Genomic DNA, 20,726 nt, shown 5'->3' with positions numbered 1-20,726 from the left:
AAAAAGGAAAACCTGGATATAAGAAAGTGTTTTTCAAAGAAACCTGTAAGACACTTAAACTCAAGTTCACTCGTAAAATGTGCCCATCATAAAAGCGTTACAGGCTATGCTAGGCTTTGGCCCACATCTGTCTAAAATTGTATGTACCCATTAATAACGTGTTTTGGAAACTAACTGCACAACAGGCAGCACTCCTAGAGCAGCATTTCTAATTTTGATTTAAGCTGTCGGAGAAAACGGCAGCCTCGAGCAGCCAGGATATTAGTTTACAGAGGCTGTTAAAATTATATGTCTAACGTTAAAATGTTGGTGACACAATAATTTCATCCTAATGGCACTGACATATTCATAGGGTTCATTTTAGTGCAGTTTGCACAGATTGTTGTAAAAATGCACTCACCCTACAAACATTACTGATGAGTCAAGATCTGCACAATTTGACAGAAACACTGAAGCAGCTCCACATTTTATTCTTATTGTCATGTATGTCCTGTTTGTCAGGTGACAGCAGAACCAACACAAAGCTCAGAGAGTAATGGTGACACAAGATCACAGGTGAAACTGGATGATGACTTGTTGGTTCATGACTGTATTTGAAGCACATGTGTGACTGCATGTATGTGGAGTGTCTCACTGTTATTGATCAGGTGACAGAGGCAGCTCTGCCATGTTGTAGCTCAGACCGAGGTGGAGAGGTGAGCTCACAGGTGACTGACTGATGATGTGGTGCTATAGATTAACTAGTATTTATTATCATGACAATTGTCAGGCTGCTTTTAGTCATTCCAGTATCCTCAGTTGAGGCTGAAAGAAGCTTCAGTGCTCTCAGAAAACATGGCTAAAGTCAAAAATGACTCAAATGAGATTAAACAATGCTGCTGTATGTCCACCAGGAGACACTGGACAGTATAGATGTAAAACCAATATGCCAGCAGTTTATCTCAGTTAACGAGAGGAGAAGGCCTGTGTTTGGCAGCTTCACATAGTGGACATTGAGTTGTTGTGTGGGACACCAGTAGGATTAATGTCTGTTGCCGTAACAGTAGCTTAGAATAAAAAATCCCAGCTCACTGATTTGATCGGGGCGATAGTGTGGCTAAAATGTTGCATAATTTTGCTGAGAGATCTTTTACTTTGTGGTAATCTTAGATGGACATAAAGCACCAGGTCATTCAGTGTTCCCTTAGTGCTAACGTGTCAGAGATGTTGGTGTAACTGAAGTAATGTTGTTAAGTCCTTGAACTCATATTCGTTTATTGTCATGACTGTATTTCAGGGCTGGACTGGCCATCGGGCATACTTGGCATTTGCCCGGTGGGCTGCTCGTGATTTTTCGTTTTTATGGGCCAATGGGTTTTTTTTCCTTTTCTTTTTTTAACAGTATAAATGAAAGGTGGTGGATTGGCCAGTTGGTCATGATCGACTCTGGGCTGGACCAATTACAGCTGAGGAGGTCAAACTTTAAAGTTAAGGTGAAAAGGAACGCGATTTGTCCCACACTACTTCAGCTAGAAAGTTGCTAATTCAATCATGAAACTGATCAATGATCAGCTGATCGGCTTTTCTCTCTGCGCAAGAAAGAGGAAACCAGCAGATGTCGGTTAAACAACAGCAGCACGTTTAAGCTTGATCAGCTGTTGTTAGAATTTATTTCATATTAATTTCTAGTATCAGCTGATGTTTGCTGGAGCCACAGCTGGAAAGCTGCTGGTCATGATGTTGGTTTGGATATGTGGTGAGAGGGAAACATGAAGATGAAACCAGGAGATGTCCTTACTGAACCATCAGAGCTGAACAGGTGATGGAGAAACAGGTTTACCTTTTAGGTGACATGGATGAGTTGAAGTTATGAACTGTTTCTGAGAGACAAATAACACCAGGATCCTTTTCTAAGTAGCTGACAGCTGGTGACTGTGCAGGGGCGGGTCTAGCAAAGTGTTGCCAGGGGGCAGGTAGGGCATTAACAGGGAGAGGGGGGCACAAAGAAATACTTTTCTTTCTTATTCTCATTTAAAATGTCTCACTTTTAACAAATAATTATCTGAATCTTACAACAAACGTTTTCATCTGATGTAAAATGTATAGAAATGCATTATTGTATTCAGTAAATATTAAGTCTAGTTAGTATATACCCCAGTAAGTTATAGTATTCTTTACTTTGGGAAGGTACCATCTGTGCAGTCTGCAATTCTGTTGAAGAAAGATGTTGAATGTATTTAATTACTGGAGAAAAATAATAGAGTTATGTGCATTTGTTGTATAAGTGCATTAAATTTAAATCGGTTTTGTTAGTTAAGCATCTTGAGGCAGAGGGTGGGGGGGGGGGGGGGTTCCCTACTTCTTTTCATTTCTTTTTTTGCTGGGAGTTGGCAACCCTTTCAGTTATAGGTATATGTAATTATAAATTAGGTGTTACTGTTCAGAATACCAGAATATGGAAGGTGGTATAGGTTTAAGCTTATTATAAAGGCTTTAAAGGATTTATGACTTTTCCTATAATACCATGGTGGGCTGGTCACTCGTCAAAATGCCGATTTTGTCCCAGTCCAGCCCTGCTGAATTTGAAGTTATTTTTATTTTTGTATGATACCTGATTTATATTGAATATGGCTGAAGTAAACTAAAGTCTAAAATACTTATTCATTTGTTTAATTATAATTTAGCATTATATAACTCACATATAAAACTATCAATTGTAATTTTAAATGGTTTAAAAGCATGTAGAATAGCATATGTAGGCAAGTACATTTCTCCTTTTGTTATCAAGAAGCAAAGACAAAAAGGAAAAAAAAAACTGAATCATTCACCCCCACCAATGCCAAAACGAAATCTACGCCCTTGCTCTGAATATAGCAAATGTAGTCAGTTCACCGCGACCATTCGTTTGCTAGCACAGAATAGGATTAAAGCCTGATTAACTTTAGTTTGACGTTGCCCTCTGTCTTCTGTTATCACACTTAATAGACTACATTTAGTAGTGTTGTGATAAATATTTGTTATAATTACTTTTCACTGGTTAATAGTGCTGGGCAATATGCCATTTTTCTTCGTTTCTATCGTTTCTAACCTAATTTTATAAATTATTACAGAATCACAGAAGCCATCTCACGTTATATTTGTAAAGGCATGGCCCTGTTTATGTAGTTGAGAAGGACAGCTTTCGTGACCTCGTCAAAGTCCTTGATCCGAGGTACGTTATGCCCGGTCGTAAGCACTTCAGTAAAGTCGAGTTGCCTCGCTTATATGATGCATGCCGGGCCAAAGTAGAGAAGGATGTTTGCAGGGCCGTGCATTATGCCTTGAATTCTGACCTATGGACGAGCAGAGATACGTAGCCCTACATGAGCGTAACCATCCATTTTATTAACAAAGACTCTGCGCTCGCTGTTTATAGCCTGCGTACTTTCCAGAAGACCACACTGGAGGCATGTTGGCCCAAGGTATGAGTCTGCCATTAATGCATATTTAACGTGCATGTACATTATGTGCATATCTATATATATATATATATATATATATCTATATATATATATATATATATATATATATATATATATATATATATATATATATATATATATAAAACACCCAGCACGCCCCTGCGGGCGGTTTATCCTTCAAGCTCGGGTCCTCTACCAGAGGCCTGGGAGCTTGAGGGTCCTGCGCAGTATCTTAGCTGTTCCCAGGACTGCGCTCTTCTGGACAGAGATCTCCGATGTTGTTCCCGGGATCTGCTGGAGCCACTCGCCTAGCTTGGGAGTCACCGCACCTAGTGATATATATATATATATATATATATATATATATATAGCTGGATAGCGTAGTGGTTAGACTACACGCCTTTGGACCGCAAGTTCAATTCCTGCCTGGGGCGTCTGTATCCAGTAAGGGTCCTAAGGCTAGACCCCCTATGCTAAGCAAGCCTACCGCAGACATGAGTGAGACAGATAAATATGAAGGCATGCCGGCTCGGACGTCGCCCGGATCAACAAGGTCCGCGTCAGGTGTTGAGGAACCAGGGCACCCTGACGAAAAGTGGGCTACTGGAACAAGAAGGCATCAGTGGGCAAGAGACGAAAACAGGGCGTTGTTGGAATGCTACTACGCAAGTAACCCCGGCGGAAGGGGCTACATGAATAGGATGAGGGACCTATGGATTCTTCGATACCCAACATCCACAATGACGGCGAAACAACTAGTAGCTCAGTGTTCCAACATTCGAAAGAAGGGACTGCTCTCACAGCTAGAGATTGACGAGGTACAACACAAATGCTACGGCAAGGAGGAGTCAGGACGCCAGGTCAGGGGGGAGATATCATCACCCCCACCCGAGATTGGGTACATAGCCCCAAGTGCGATAGGAGAAGGATTGTTGAGTGCGAGAGGAACTGACCTGAAAAATAGGATCAAGCTTGAAACCTGGATCCGCCGTAGCCGGTTACCAAGATTACGTGAAGTACCCTCAGAAGGTCTGCTAGATGATGTTAATGCAGCACTACGGACAATACCTACAGCCACGATTACCGACACTAACAAGCTGATCTACAATACGGCAGCAGTGATCAGTGAGATGCTTGGCTACAAGTTGAACAGCCACAAGGTGCAGTACCCTCCATGGAGAAGGAGGCTAGAGGGCAAGATCAAAGTAGCACGGAGGGAGGTTAGCCAACTAACGGAGTTGCAGAAAGGTGCGACAAATAAGGTGCCTAAGAAATACAGCAAGCTGTCCATACCTGAGGCCTTGGAAACTGCCAAGCAAAGACTCACAGCATTGGCCAGCCGATTAAGGAGGTACACCAGAGAGATAGAAGGCAGGAGAATAAACCAGCTGTTCTCCACAGAACCGGGCCCTGGTGCTGTCCAACTCTTCATACTGGAGACCCTTTCTTGGATATCTGCCACTGTGATGGTTACTGGACCCTGTTCAGGGAGGTTGCTGTGGTCTGCCCTCAGATCCTCTAGCCACTGAGCATTGCCGTTATGGGTTGCGTCCTTCTCCCATATGCTCTTCCAGTATTGCTCCGTCTCCAGCCTTGGTGGTGCTGTTCTCTTATTATTATTGTTCCCTTGCCACTGAGAGTACACCTTTGCTGGTTCTGTGGAGAACAGCTGGTTTATTCTCCTGCCTTCTATCTCTCTGGTGTACCTCCTCAAGCGGCTGGCCAAGGCTGTGAGTACGCCTAACTTTTTAAAGTTAGGCGTACCGGTACGCCCATGGCAAAAAGTTAGTCTAGAGCTCTGCTACTGGTTAACATGAAATATACCTCATATTGACAGAGATAATTATTTTTTAAGCAGTTAAAGCAGTTTTTGCATCTAGTATGATTAACTAGAGTATGTGCACATTCTTTTTTAAGAATGTAACCACTTTTATAGCTGAGAAAGAGATTTGTAAAAAAAACTCTTCATGTCAGCAGTGCCAAAGACATCATAGGTCAAAGCCAAGCTCAGCACATAGGCTGTGTGCTTGATAGGTTGCTAAAGTATAACACTGATTTCATGGAATATATTGATGTTGACAGTGAGGTAGATGTTAAGGACTTTGATAGATTCCATATCGTCCTGTCAGCCGGAGGGCCACCGATGGAAACCTGTCTTGGGGAGATTAGACAAAGTCAGGTACACTTTGCATTTCTCCAGTTTCCCAAGTCAAAAATTGTGTTTTAACAGTTATTAACTATTAGTCAGGATCAGATTTATTCACCAAGTAGCAACTATAAGATAAAATCAATTGAATTATTATTCAGAATTTCTTTTAGTCATTGCGTTATAATCACGGTAATTAAGAAACCGCCTTCTTCCGCTGCAGCTTTTTGAGTAAACTCGTGCTTCTATGCTCTGTGCAAATTTGCTGTCATGACTTTGAAGATTATTGCAGAGAGGTAAAGTGTCTGGTGTTGCCTTCACACAGTCTACCATTACCACAGAAGAACAAAGTCAACCCCTGAAGTCACTACTCAAGAGGAAAGCCCCACAGATTCTTAAGGAGTATGAAACTACAGGTACCCTGTCAGTGCCATCGTGGAAGCTTCTTGTGAAGACTTGCATTGGGGATCTGGTGGAGAGGTGTGGTTAGTAAGTATAGCACCTTACTGTGCTTTGTTAAAAATTTTCAATGAATGTTTTCCTTTAAAAATGTTGAAGTGCACAGAAGTAAAAAAGGTTACCTTTGTTTTCCAGTTACCCTCATCATCACCACTGAGTGTCCGAGTGGCAGGACAGGGGGAAGGATTTGTAAGTAAATTTAGCAATTTAATAATGTACACTCAACAAAAATATAAACGCAACACCTTTGTTACTGCTCCCATTCCCCATGGGATGGACGTAGAGACCTAAAATTCATTCCAGATACACAATATAACCATCCCTCCCAAACAGTGGTCACAAATCAGTCCAAATGTGTGGTAGTGGGCACATCTGCTATATTGAGATAATCCATCCCACCTCACAGGTGTGCCACATCAGGATGCTGATCTGACATCATGAGTAGTGCACAGGTGTACCTCAGACTGCCCACAACAAAAGGCCACCCTGGAATGTGCAGTTTTGTCTCACAGCAAAATGCCACAGATGCCACAAGCAATGAGGGAGCGTGCAATTGGCATGCTGACAGCAGGAATGTCAACCAGACCTGTCGCCCGTGCATTGAATGTTCATTTCTCAACCATAAGCCGTCTCCACAGGCGTTTCAGAGAATATGGCAGCACATCCAACCGGCCTCACAACCGCAGACCTCGTGTAACCACACCAGCCCAGGACCTCCACATCCAGCAGGTTCACCTCCAAGATCGTCTGAGACCAGCCACCCAGACAGCTGCTGGAACAATTGGTTTGCACAACCAAACAATTTCTGCACAAACTGTCAGAAACCGTCTCAGGGACGCTCAACTGCATGCCCGTCGTCCTCATCGGGGTCTTGACCTGACTCCAGCTCGTCGCCGTAACAGACTTGTGTGGGCAAATGCTCACATCGATGGCGTCTGGCACGTTGGAGAGGTGTGCGCTTCACGGATGAATCATGGTTCACATTGTTCAGGGCAGATGGCAGCTGAGAATGTCCCAGTTCTTGCATGGCCAGCATACTCACCGGACATGTCACCCATTGAGCATGTTCGGGATGTGCTTGACCGGCGTATACGACAGCGTGTACCAGTTCCCACGAATATCCAACATCCTCGCACAGCCATTGAAGTGGAGCGGACCAACATTCCACAGGCCACAATTGACAATCTGATAGACTCCATGCGACGATGTGTTGCACTGCATGAGGCAAATGGTGGTCACACCAGATACTGACCGGTTCTGGGTCCCCAGACCCCCAATAGCGCAAAAAACTGCACATTCCAGGGTGGCCTTTTGTTGTGGGCAGTCTGAGGTACACCTGTGCACTACTCATGATGTCAGATCAGCATCCTGATGTGGCACACCTGTGAGGTGGGATGGATTATCTCAATATAGCAGATGTGCCCACTACCACACATTTGGACTGATTTGTGACCACTGTTTGGGAGGGATGGTTATATTGTGTATCTGGAATGAATTTTAGGTCTCTACGTCCATCCCATGGGGAATGGGAGCAAAAACAAAAGTGTTGCGTTTATATTTTTGTTGAGTGTATATTACCCATATACCTCTGTCCTTTCTTTCTCAGGAGCATTATTATGATCCAGTCTCTTATTGTGGATTCCTAGAGACTAGACTAAACTAAAGAATTTAAATTATGTGGCCTTGGGCTGCACATATAAGCCAAATGAGGTGCCTTAAGCCTCTGCATTTCTGATTTCATCTATTCACAAAAGAGAAAGTCATTTTTGTTGTACATCTCATAATTGATTAAATAACACATTTCTGTATTTTGAATAATTTTACACCTTGCTTTTCTTCATTAGATGAGGCTTGTTACACTGCCCTTGTAGTGTTAACACACCTGCTCCCACCAGTTGGTGCCAGTCGTTGCAGCCTTAAATCAGCTATAACGCACTTGGTTGTTCTTGCACTGATATGTATTCAGTGAGGTTCACACAGTATTTACCTGAGGAAAGCATTTGTCTAAACCTCACTGAATACTTCTCTAAAAATCTATCTTTATCTTCCCCATCTCCAAGCCTTTGCAGTGATCCTGAAGCATCATCCACAACACACCAACCCCAGCCGATATGCATCGGGGATCTAAACAGTGCAACCAGGCAGTACGTCATTGTTGCCAAGAATGACAAAGCAACCATTCCTCTGAATGATGGCCAGACGTGTGCTGTGGATAAGCTTTTCAAACTGTATTGGGTCCTTGTCCTATCCAGCACCGCTTGGCTCCGTCTTCACCTTCTTTGAGTTTGTCTATGACCTGCCACTGTCCACCCAAAGGAAAACCAAAGTACTGGAGCTGATTGCACAGATTAAAGGATGCAAGTAAAATGTTCACCTGTCCAAAATGTAGAGAGTCTCTGTTCACAGAGGTGAGAAACCTCATTTGGCATCTTCGTCAAATTCACTGCTTATGAGATGGACTAAACTTGAAAATTATATGTAGCCAAGATGGCTGCCCAAGGATGTATTATAACTTAAATTCATTTTCAAAGCACCTGCATAGATCTCATTCTACTTCATCTTCAGTGGATGCTGACTCAGTTCAACCTTCTTACCAAGGAGAGACATCAAACTGTTCAGTTGAAACTGATGATCTAGTAGTTCCTGATGTTTTGGAGATGCCCGGTGATGTAGCAGGTGCAGTATCAAAGTTAAAAAACTATACTGATCTTGGTGAATGTGCTGCTTCTTTTGTGGCACAGATGTATGCCTCATCAAATATTACTTTAACAGATGTTACAAGAAGTGTAAACTGTACAAAGGAGTTGCTTGAGAAAACTGTAGACTGTTTGCAACAGTCAACTGCTGCTTTGTTGAGTAGCTTGGATGTACCACAAGACAGCGAGGCTGTTCAAGCATTAATGAAGGAGTTTGAAAGTGCTAAAAATATATTTGAAGATGTAGACACAACATAAAAGGAATTCATTCACTTTGTGGCTACCTTGTAAGTTTCTCTGCAAACAAATTCTGTCAGTTTTGCATGATTGACAAAGCAGATGCACAGCTGATATATGATGAAGACAAAGTTGAGTTGCACACCAAAGACAGTTATCAGGAACATGTCAGCCTAAACGAACCAAGCAAGTGTGAAAGAGGACTCCTCTCTGAATAACCTTCACTAATTTCATGCAACAGAAAACATAAATGTTGATATCATGCATGATATACTTGAAGGTGTAGCCCCTTTAGGGGTTAAATTAATGCTTCACCATTTCATTTATGAGGAGAAGCTCGGTGCTCTCTGTCAGCTGACTGTTAGCAGAGCGAGTGACATCTCTGAAAACATCTGAGCACAAACATGTTCTATGTTGACAACCTGACCAGACGTGAAGATTACGGCGCGACATTCGCGGCTAAAACCCTGTTAAAAGTGTAGCTGGTGACAGAAAAACGGGTATTTTAAAACTTTACACCACCAACATTGCTGCCTGTGATTTGAAATGCATTATGGGATACCTGGCTGCCCCAAGTCCACACAAGCAATCGATTATCTAGGATCGACCTGTCTTGACTTATTTTGCACGGCAGCCAATCAAAATCACTCTCTTCCACAGCATGTCTTTTATCCTGTCTTCCTTCTCTCACCCCAACCAATCACAGCAGATGGCCCCGCCCCTCCCTGAGCCTGGTTCTGCCGGAGGTTTCTTCCTGTTAAAAGGGAATTTTTCCTTCCCACTGTCGCCAAAGTGCTGCTCATAGGGGGTCATATGATTGTTGGGTTTTTCTCTGTATCTATGAAGCGCCTTGAGGCGACTTATGTTGTGATTTGGCGCTATATAAATAAAATTGAATTGAATTGAATTAGATGCTCTCGATAGGACTAACGTACAGCCACATCAGTTGCCTCAGTCTGTTTAACAGGATGCAGTGACCAATGATTCAACAGCCCAAGAATATACAAGCTGAGAGCTCAGCATCCACTTCTGCTCTCTGATGGTCTAAACTCAGACTGGAATCTAAAAAATGTGAATGGTGAACACTGACTGCTTTCCATGACTTCTTTAAAAAATCTTTAAAAAATGATTTTGTCACAGAGAGAAGATAAAGGATCATGACAGTTGTATATAAACACCTGGGGAGAGAAAAAAGGAGAGTGAAGAAGAAACTCTCATAATGGAAAGTCTTTCAGCCTGAGCCTGTTGCAGTATAACTAAGAGAGGGCCAGGGTCACCTGATCCAACCCTAATTATATGCTTTAGCAAAAATGAAGCCTCATCTTAAAAGAAGAGAGGGTGTCCAGAGAAGAGGGGCCTGGAAGCCAACCCTACGCATCGTAGCAAACACGTAACAGCTGCACACACAGGACTGGCTCAGAGGAGCAAGGGATTGTGGGAAGAAAATTAACTAATGCCTTTGAGAAATCTTCTCAGTCTCTCTCTCTCTCACACACACACTCACACACACACACACACTCACACACACACACACACACACACACACACACACACACACACACACACACACACACACACACTCACACACACACACACACACACACACACTCACACACACACTCACACACTCACTCACACACACACACACTCACACACACACACACACACTCACTCACACACACACACACACACACACACACACTCACACTCACACACTCACACACACACACACACACACACTCACACACACACACTCACTCACACACACACACACACACACACACACACTCACACACACACACTCACTCACACACACACACACACACACACACACACACACACACACTCACACACACACTCAGGCTAATCAAACACAGCTGAAAGACGCGGCACTGTAATGAGCTGCTTTACATTTTATAAAGGCTGATGAATCTGTTATTTTGCACACAGCAGCAGAAACACAGTGAAACATCTGAGACTGACTAACACTGGTACACATTTAACTTCCCTAAACTTTTTTGAATTATTATGTGATTTTCTTTTTTCTTTTTGAGGGACTATAGCAGTCAAAGTAAGAAGACTGTGATCAGCAGCAGATGCTAATAAAATCAGTCACACACTGCAGCTACCTGATGTCAGACAGAAACTGTGGAAAAATATTTGTTTTCATACTCCTCAGTGGACGATAGACTCCCCACTGCTGTTTATTATCTGTTTTGAGTCTGTGAGGCTGTTAGTCACTTTATTTTCAGTAATGACACGCTGAGCTGCAGATTTGTTTCGCTGCTGCAAAAAACCAGAACAGATACACAGCGTCAAATCGAGTACGGCTGGATTTTAATAAGCAAAATGAAAAATACACAACAGCAGTGATGAGCAGCTGAAAAACAGATGAACGCAGCCAGAAGAGGAGACACATAACAAGCTGTTCAATATCACCACACCTGCAGAGATCTGCACAATAGGGCTGTTCGATATGACAATATATATTGGATGATGATATGAAAACATCTATCATTTCATATTATATGCTATCGTTTGTTTCGTGGTGTTACAAAATAAACCGTTTACAGTACTATTTTTTCATGGTTTTGACGGTCACTGTAGTGGCTGTATTAAAGTTCTCTTTTTCTCTTATATTTACCGTATTTGTACCCTAATTTCTTTCGGGATTAATAAAGTATTCTGATTCTGATTTCCCGGACTACAGAGCGCACCTGAATATTAGCCGCACAAGCTAAAATCAGGGGAAAATCCTGTTTTGTACATACATTAGCAGCACCTGACTAAAAGCTGCAGGTGTTTCAATGCTGACTTATCATATGTAAGAGAATATGCACAAAGCGAATTGTCAGGAAAGAGACGGCTGTTTGGAGACACACCCCTTTTATTAATATTTTGAAAAACAAGTTATGGGTACATATTTGCATAACTTTTTAGTAGAGCTGGGCGATATATCGAGTTTTTAAAACATATCGATATATTTTTATACGAGATATAAGATGTGACAATATCCTTTATATCGATATAGTCTATGTTACGTTATAATTATAGTTGTGGAGCCGCAAGTTTGCCTCTCTTTCGTCCACTTTTGTCTCTACGCAACGTTACTCCGCCTCGCCTTCACTGAAGACAACTCCCCCTCCTCCCCCATCGCTTCACATGCAGGCAGCGACAAGACGGACACGGCAAATCTCCGTTAACGAGTTACTGCGCATCGCCCCATGCGTGGGGCTGGACGGCGTCAACGTGCTAACGAGCTAAACATGCTAACGAGCTAACCGCGCTAACGAGCTAACAGCACTAACCCTAAAGTCCTTTCATTCTCTCAAAAGTTGATAGCGCGCCTTATGTATGAATTCTGGTTGTGCTTGATGGCCGCGAACCACTTTTATGTGGTACACGGCGCTCAGCAATCTGTCAAAAATGTTTGAGTACGACTTTGGTAAACTACGGAGCTGCACCGCTTGATAGATTGTCGGCGCATTACGGCTACCGAGGAGCTTCGCGGAGTGATACGTACTGTGCATCAACGTAATATTACCTTGTGTGTGTATAAGGACCATAAATGGCACCTGTAAGAGACGTGGTTATGAAGCGGATTTCAAACTCCAGGCTGTCAGTCACACAGTAAAACTTGGGAACAGAGCAGCTGTGAAATCTGTCTTTGTTATTACGCTCAGCGTCTTTTAGTTTATATTTTGACTGCACAATTGTGAGCTCTTTGTTTAGCACAAAAACAACCTTGTTTTCTTTTATTTATGGAGCATTATTATTTAATGAATGCTCATAATTTAATTTTGAGTAATTTTTCATGTACATCTGTGCTGTATGTTAATAAAAGTGCCTGTGTGACATCTGGGACACAGCTTTGACTAAGAACTCTCTTTTTGTTCTTACTTTATGGCTTAAAAAAAATATATCGAGATACATATCTTATATCGCCATCCAGTAGAGCTGGGCGATAGAACGATAACGATATGTATCGCGATATAACTTTTACTCGATAGAGAAATTAAGCTATCGCGATAGACCTCGCCGCTCTTGTCCTCAAAAAAAAAAAAAAAAAAAAAAGGTCAGCCAATCCAAATTAAGTAGCGCAGAGCCGAACCAATCACAGCCGCAGCGTCACGTCGCGTGACTTGTTACGTACAGCACAAGTGCCAAGCCGCACGTGTGTTTGTTTGGGAAGCAGCCAGCGGGTAATGGAGGAAATGAGTGTGCCGACTAGAAAAATCAACCGAGCGTGACCGAAGAGAAAACAGATGATGGTTCCAACGCCGGAGAGATTGTCGAACGGAAGAGCCATAGAAGCTCCGTAGTGTGAAGGTATTTCTGCTATTTCAAGTCTGACAAAAATAGAGTAGCGTGCACTGTAAATTGTGCCGAAAGCAAGTCTGGAAATACAATAAACTGGTGCATGCGTCACACTGTGCGCCACGTTATTGTTTCGGTGAAATGAATTTCTACAATACTGTTAATTCTACTCTCTGCAGTGTTTAAATGCTTACATATACACACAGTTACTGTCCCTCCACACATACGACTCTGTTCTGCTTCTGTGCCCCAGCTTTGTTTACTTTTTCCCACCGAGGCTTCTAGACTTCTGATTGGCCAACATTTCGGTACGGTTAGGAATCTAGCTCCACCTGCTGCTTTGGCATGTTCATAGCAGCGTTTTCCTTCATTTCTGCCTTTATGTGTGGACGGGATTATTTTTTAAAACGAAAACGGAAAATCTCCGTTTTCAAAAATACCCGTGTACGTGTGGACGTAGCCTCAGTCTCTGACTGGAAGCGCTAATTCGTCATTCGGCTTTTGTCAGACTAAAGTAACTGTTAAAACTGTTTGAAAAGCTCAGCTATACAACAAGGAGAGATTGAGAATTTCCTTTTAGTTCTCAGTTTATTGGATATTGACAAAAGTTAGTCAGTTTTGTCTGTTCTTCTGTAAAACAAACTAAGATTTATTTTTAGAATTAATATTTTGTTTCTAAGTGGAATTGACAATTTAGTCTGTTTTGTTTGTTCTATTTTGAAACTTAAACGCTTTAGCGGCTGCCTTTTGTGTAGTTTGCAATATTTGCCTTTATTTATCTGAAAAAGTCTCATGTTCCTTAAGTACATCTACCCTGTTGAACTTATTATGGGAAATAAATATTTAAATAAAAACAAGCTGCTGATTATTTCACATTTTACTTGTGAGCAACGGCACATTTAAATCTTACAAATATAGTTATTTGGCTGATATCGTGATAGATATCGTTATCGCCTGAAATGAAAAAAACATATCGTGATATGAAAAAATCTCATATCGCCCAGCTCTACCATCCAGCTAAAAAATATCGAGATATAAATTTTGGGTCATATCGCCCAGCCCTACTTTTTAGGTATATGTACAAGTAGCGGTAATTACAAGTACGAAACATGTACTGTGCTTCATAAATGAGTAACAAATGTAGTACATAACAATAACCTACAGCACACCAGAAAAATAGATCCGGACTACCTTTTAGGCTCAGGTGCAGTGACACGGCTTTAACAAGAAGAAAAGTCAGTCATTCACCATCTTTCTTTTCTTCCTGCACTGAAACCACCAAAGTCCTCTCCTCCAGTGTCGGACACGAACAGGCTCAGGGTGGCTTTGTCATCCACTCTCAGCTTCTTTCCTTCGTTGTCACTTTCAAAACCAAACAAATCCTCGTTGTCAGTGTCGAACACCCTCAGAAGGGCCGTGGCGGTGTCCTCCTCTCCATCATGCAGCAGTCCAGCCCTTCAAAATCCGTTGGTGATCTAGGATGTTTTCACACTTTTCCACGCTGTCAGGTTCCACCGGTGGAGTTGGGCATAACTTGCTTTTCGCAAGTTTATCGCCGCTCGTCATCCACAACTCCCGCTGAACGCGTAGCGCTACTTTGAAGTTTGTTTTTCGCGCTACTTGTACAGCACTATGTTGCCTGGCGGATGGACATGTGACCAACATACCACTCTTGAACCCCGATACTGTGTGTCTGATCACATGCCCTTCCGCCAGCCAACGTAGTGCCGTACAACAGCGGAACAAACAAAACAAATCCTCTTATGATATCACAAAAATCACGGACAATCCATAGAAAAGCCGCACCTGACTAAAAGCCGCAGGGTTCAAAGCTTGTGCAAAAAGTAGCGGCTTATAGCCCGACAATTACGGTACTATAACCACACTACGGATAGACAAGTGACTCTTTTTATGCGCTGTCATTAGCAACAACGACGGTAAAACCATTGTGTGGCTCCACCATCCTCTTGTTTATTTTCCACATAAACCTTTCACAATAAAGCTCAAGATCCTGTTAAGATTTTCCAAATAAACTGAAATGGTGACAAACAGAAGGACCAGTCAAAACAAATCGAGGACCTTATTCCTAAACGAGGGCCTACCTCTGTAGCATGGACATGGTTTGTTTATGAAAAGTCTGACGCAGACCAGAAAACTGAGCTATGCAAATTATGGTGCAAACTGGCCTCAGACTCAAACAGGACAAGCCTCTTGTACCACCTATGAAAGAAAAAAAACCCACTCGACTCCAGGTAAACGACGCCCAGCTGAAAACACTTCACATGAGTCGAGCTGGCCGAGACTCAGCGAATTAACAGGAAATGTCAAATTTTTGTGATATATATCGTTGTCAGGACGATATACGTCTTATTTAGGGATATGAGATTTTGGTCATATCGCACAGCCCTACTGCACAATCAGAATCACAGCATGGAACCAGAACCTGAACTTGCTATGGTGTCACAACCAGATCCTGTTATCAATAGATTATACGATTATCTTATTTGATTTACTCTGACTGCAGACAGGAAACACACAGCATTGTAAACAGGAAGTGGCTTTACCACGTGATCCATATACAGCTTATGAAATTAGCGAAAGCAGCAATTGTGACTCCACCAACACACTAATTACACAATGAGGATCAAATCAGACTCACCTGATGGAGGAAGAGCTGTGGGGAGAGGGAGAGGAGACAAAGACAGCAGGTGTAGTGGGAGCGAGGAAGAAGAAGAGTCTTCAGGTTCGACATCTCTTGTCTTTGTGTTGTCTCTCCTGATGTGATCTGCACACAGAATAAGAAATGGATGCTTCTGATCTTCATCAGTGTATTGAAGAATATTTCACGAAGCCTAAAAACTGAGTGTCCACATGTCTTCTGCTCTTTCTGCTTAGTAAATAGATTTTATTCAAGCTCGACAGGAACAGCTGAGAAGAGTTTGTATGTATGAGTTCAAATGCTGAACTGATTTCCAATGAATAAAAAAGAGGGTTGACAGTGAGGGTGTAAGCAGTCACTTCAGATTAAACATTCATCCATCTTCTTCCGCTTATCCAGGGCCGGGTCGCCCAAGCAGAGAAGCCCAGACCTCCCTCTCCCCAGCCACCTCCTCCAGCTTGTACGGGGGAACACCAAAGCGTTCCCAGGCCAGCTAAGAGATATAATCTCTCCAGCGTGTCCTGGGTCTGCCCCGGGGCCTCCTCCCGGTGGGACATGCCCGGAAAACCTCGCCCAGGAGGCGCCCAGGAGGCATCCTTGTCAGATGCCCGAACCACCTCAGCTGACTCCTTTCGATGTGGAGCAGCAGCTGCTCTACTCTGAGCCCCTCCTATATGGTCGAACTTCTCACCCTATCTCTGAGGCAGAGGCCAGCCACCCTTCGGAGGAAGCTCATATATTGTAAGGTAGACCCTACAATAATACTTCTTAGCACAACAACACCCTGAATCTAAATTGATAAATCAAAAGAACTAGTCGCATGAAAAACAAATGAATAAATTTCAGATTGATACCGGCTTCAATGAAGTAAACAATCATTGAAATAATTAGAGAGAAATCTGTCATCACTGAGGCTCCATATGGAAACCCCCGCAATCAGCCATTATAAGTGGCTGATATCATTGTGGCTTAACTGAAGTTTCATGTAGTTACACTTTTAATGAAGATCTGTGTGCTTGTGGCATGGTTATATTTCAGCAGATCAGTCCGCCTCCACGAGTTTGCGCTCCTTTCAGGAAAACACTGACCTAAATCTGTTGACGGCAGCACCATTGCAGCGACAATAAAACATCTGTGGAAGGATATTTGATGCAGCACAATGCTCGCAAGATACCAACCCCCATGTTGCTCTCCGATGCATCCACCGGAGTATGAATGTGTGTGACTGTTAGATAGTAAGCACTTAGAGACAGCATAGACAAAAAAGTGCTGGTGTGAATGGGTGAATGGTGAGTGCTCAGCCAGAGTAGAAAAGCGCTAGATAAGAACCAGTCCATTTACAGTCCGATGAATGATAAGGTTAGAAATTATTTTAACAACACATGCTCACTGTTGCAGACATTACATTTTTTAGTTTTCAGCTGTTTTTCATTTCCTCTCCACATTCAGCAGAGCAGAATTTCCTGCGGAGGTTTCCATCTGTGAGCATGTTGTGTCAATCTGAGACAAATCAATCTTGACAAACTATAAACTGAAGAGAAACCGAGCTCCTGCCAGAAAACATCAACAACACGAACACACACCCACGTTTGACTAAATAAAAGCAAATTTAATCTGCATTTGTTGGCTTCCAAAAGCCTCTGACTGCATCTGAACATCGTCTCAAACAAATGAACTCAGAGGATTTAGACAAGAGAAACACATCTGTGTCTATTTCAGTGATGCAGACTCAGGCTGCAGTCAGTCAATAACCTGTTCCTGCACCCCTGAGTTTATTCTTTAAGGCAGCAGCTGTTCTCAGGAAGCTCCTCACAAACAGCAGATAAAAATATAAAGACACACAACAAAGACCTCTTAAAATGTCAATGCAACAAACCATCTGCAGATGATCATGCTACAAGTTGCAGGAAGAAATTTCAGCAGGAGATGATGTAGAAACATAATGCCACATTATACAATAAAAGAGGGACATTAACAACTCAGTATTCATTTGAAAAGTGCAATGCAATAACGTAAAAAACTGCACCACAGGTGAAAGTTGAAGTAATTTTGATATTACTTCATTCAGAATATTTATGAATTCTGTTCTCTTGGCCTGAGCTGTGTCAGACTTAAAAAGTTTCCTGGCCTTTCTTTTTTACTGAACTTTTGCTAAATAATTTTCCTGGTGCTGGGGTTTCGGAAGTAGCCGGTAAGATCCCAGAGATTATAAAGAACCAACCCAAGTTGAACCAGTCTATTTGGGGACAAATGATATCTGATATCAAAAGACGGAGGGGGTTGGTTTCGTCCACCTACACAGCTTGATTGCCTGGATGTAATCAGTCTGTAGAGACTACAAGGTGGCTATTATAAATAACATTAACTTGCTTCTGGAGCACAGAGGGCTTTACTGGAGGGATGGTATATGGATGGTATGGTAACATAACCAAGTTGGTTCCTGCATGTTGATGGCAAACATATCTTATGGTTTACAGCAGCGGTCTCCAACCTTTTTTGCGCCACGGACCGGTTTATGTCCGAAAATATTTTCATGGACCGGCCTTTAAGGTGTCGCGGATAAATACAACGAAATAAAACCAGTACCGGTACAAAAAGAAAAAAGATGTGTTCATAACACACAGGAAAAGACCCATGGAAACCCTGAAAATGTGAATTTCACACCCAAGCCTCAACTCTCGCAGCCCGGTACCAAACGACTCACGGACTGTTACTGGTCCGTGGCCCGGGGGTTGGGGACCGCTGGTTTATAGCACTCAAATGTTCCGCCTTTCTCTGGGTTATATATAACAACGGTTATATTGCCTAATCAATCACAGCACTAATCCTTTGGGTGACTGGTGCAGCTGTATGTGTCCAAGCCATTCTCAAACCATAACCCACTTACAATAGGCATGGACCTGCAAATTCAGACTTTACTTATTTTGGCTGAATTGTGGCAATAAACACCCAACTCAAACCACCAAGAGACTGTGTCTGGGCCCAGACCACCTAAACAAGAAAACAAACAAAGCCGTTTTCAACTGTACCAGGACAGTTAAATGTATCAGACATTAGACCTCTCTCTTCTAAGTCCTATTAGTAAATGATTTAACAAAAAGTACAGGCTGAGTTGAAGGCTGAGTGAATCTTTCACTCCAGCTTATTAATTAGCCAAAGACCGACACACAGTTTTACTTCAAAGCCTCAATCTTAGGGTGTTTAGTCCATAATACTCTGGTTCCTTTCTGGTTCATTCATTCGTCGTACTCTGGTTCACCCTGTATATTACTCTTTTGTGCAGATGCGAACACAGTATGCGCACTCGAGTGTGGCCTAAAACAACTGCACCAACGTCCTTTGGTGGAGGTGATTTTGGTCCAGAGGGGTTCATTCATGGTGTACATGTGATCTGAGCTGAACCAACTACCATGTGTACGCTGCAAGTTTGAGTTAAAAAACTTCCAGTAGCCACATCTGCTTTGTTACTATAGATATGCAAAGGTCTGTACAGGCTAGCAGCTAGCCACAAAGTAAATCCCGTAAGTTCTCCAATAGTCATAAAGACAACACCTTCTTCTTCAGTTTAGTTTATTTTTTTCATGTAAACAAACTAAAGCTACAAGTTTACAAACCTGTCAACTGATTTGTAAGTAAATGGACGATAATGCCTTAAGCCCCACCAGGCTAAGTGCGACACAGATGAGCTGTGCGTTTAGGCTGATAAAAAGTCCAAAAGACAAAACAGAAATCCAGTTAGCTAATGAGTTACATAGTCTACAGGGGAAAATGAAACCACATACAAAGGCAAACATGGAAACGGGTAACACTAGGGCATGCAAGCAGATATTTGGACCAGATAGCAACTGAACATACACAAAGGGGTGTTTGCAGCAGAGAGGAAACACCTGGGAAACACAGGTGAGATAAATACCAACAGAGACTAACCCAAAGTAAGAAATAAAGAAACAGTAAACGGCACATTCTAACATACAAACTTGATAATTGGATAAAAATAACACAGGGGAGGTGAGGTACACTAAATCAAAAACTCAGGTACTTAAATATAAACTTTAACATGAACAGAATCCAAAAGCTATACCAATACTAAGAAGACCTTGGACTATCAACACGAATAAACCAACCAGAAACTGCTAAAAGGAAAAAAGAAAAGAAAAACAGAGAAAAAGGAAAAGAATACAACAAGACCAAACACAAACTCCCATGGTTCATTACTCATTTAGAAGATCGTTTAGCCTGGAGAAATAGTTTGCTGCTTTATAAGAAAGCCCTCCGCAAAGCCAGAACATCTTACTATTCATCACTGACTGAAGAAAATAAGAATCCAGGTTTCTCTTCAGCTCTGTAGCCAGGCTGGCAAACAGTCAGAGCTCTGTTGAGCCAACCATCCCTTTAACGTTAACTAGTAATGACTTCATGAACTTCTTCACAAATAAAATTTCAATCATTAGAGATAATTCTGAGAAGCTTCTTCAGTTCAGAACTGAAGAAGCTTCTCGGATGAGAGGTGAAACGTGTTCAAGCAACTTAAAGAAGTCCAGGTGTTTTTTTTCAAATGATCTTCTTATGGCCTCTGACAGTGGACTCATCTCTGTGCTTGTCCTGCTAGACCTCAGTGCAGCGTTCGATACTGTCGACCATAATATCCTATTAGAATAGAATAGAATAGAATTCAACTTTATTGTCATTGCACATGCACAGGTACAAGGCAACGAAATGCAGTTTGCATCCACCCAGAAGTGGTTTAGCCATGATATAGATATATTACAATA

General features: G+C 42.2%; 1 protein-coding gene across 5 annotated transcripts in view; it reads right to left on the bottom strand.

Moving 5' to 3' along the window:
- The window catches only part of tcerg1l (transcription elongation regulator 1 like), a 75,357-nt gene that overhangs the window by 43,575 nt on the left and 11,056 nt on the right, over positions 1-20,726 (bottom strand). For all 5 annotated transcript variants that reach the window (XM_080305269.1, XM_080305267.1, XM_080305268.1 and 2 more), the window contains one exon: positions 15,955-16,080. In XM_080305269.1, coding sequence (XP_080161395.1) covers positions 15,955-16,080 — 126 coding nt within the window. The remainder of the gene's footprint in view (positions 1-15,954; positions 16,081-20,726) is intronic.

Source organism: Astatotilapia calliptera, chromosome 8, assembly GCF_964374335.1.
Source record: "Astatotilapia calliptera chromosome 8, fAstCal68.1, whole genome shotgun sequence".
NCBI classification, from domain to species: Eukaryota; Metazoa; Chordata; class Actinopteri; order Cichliformes; family Cichlidae; genus Astatotilapia; species Astatotilapia calliptera.
Note: the sequence above shows the minus strand (reverse complement) of the source record. Positions and strands in the feature narration are given on the sequence as shown.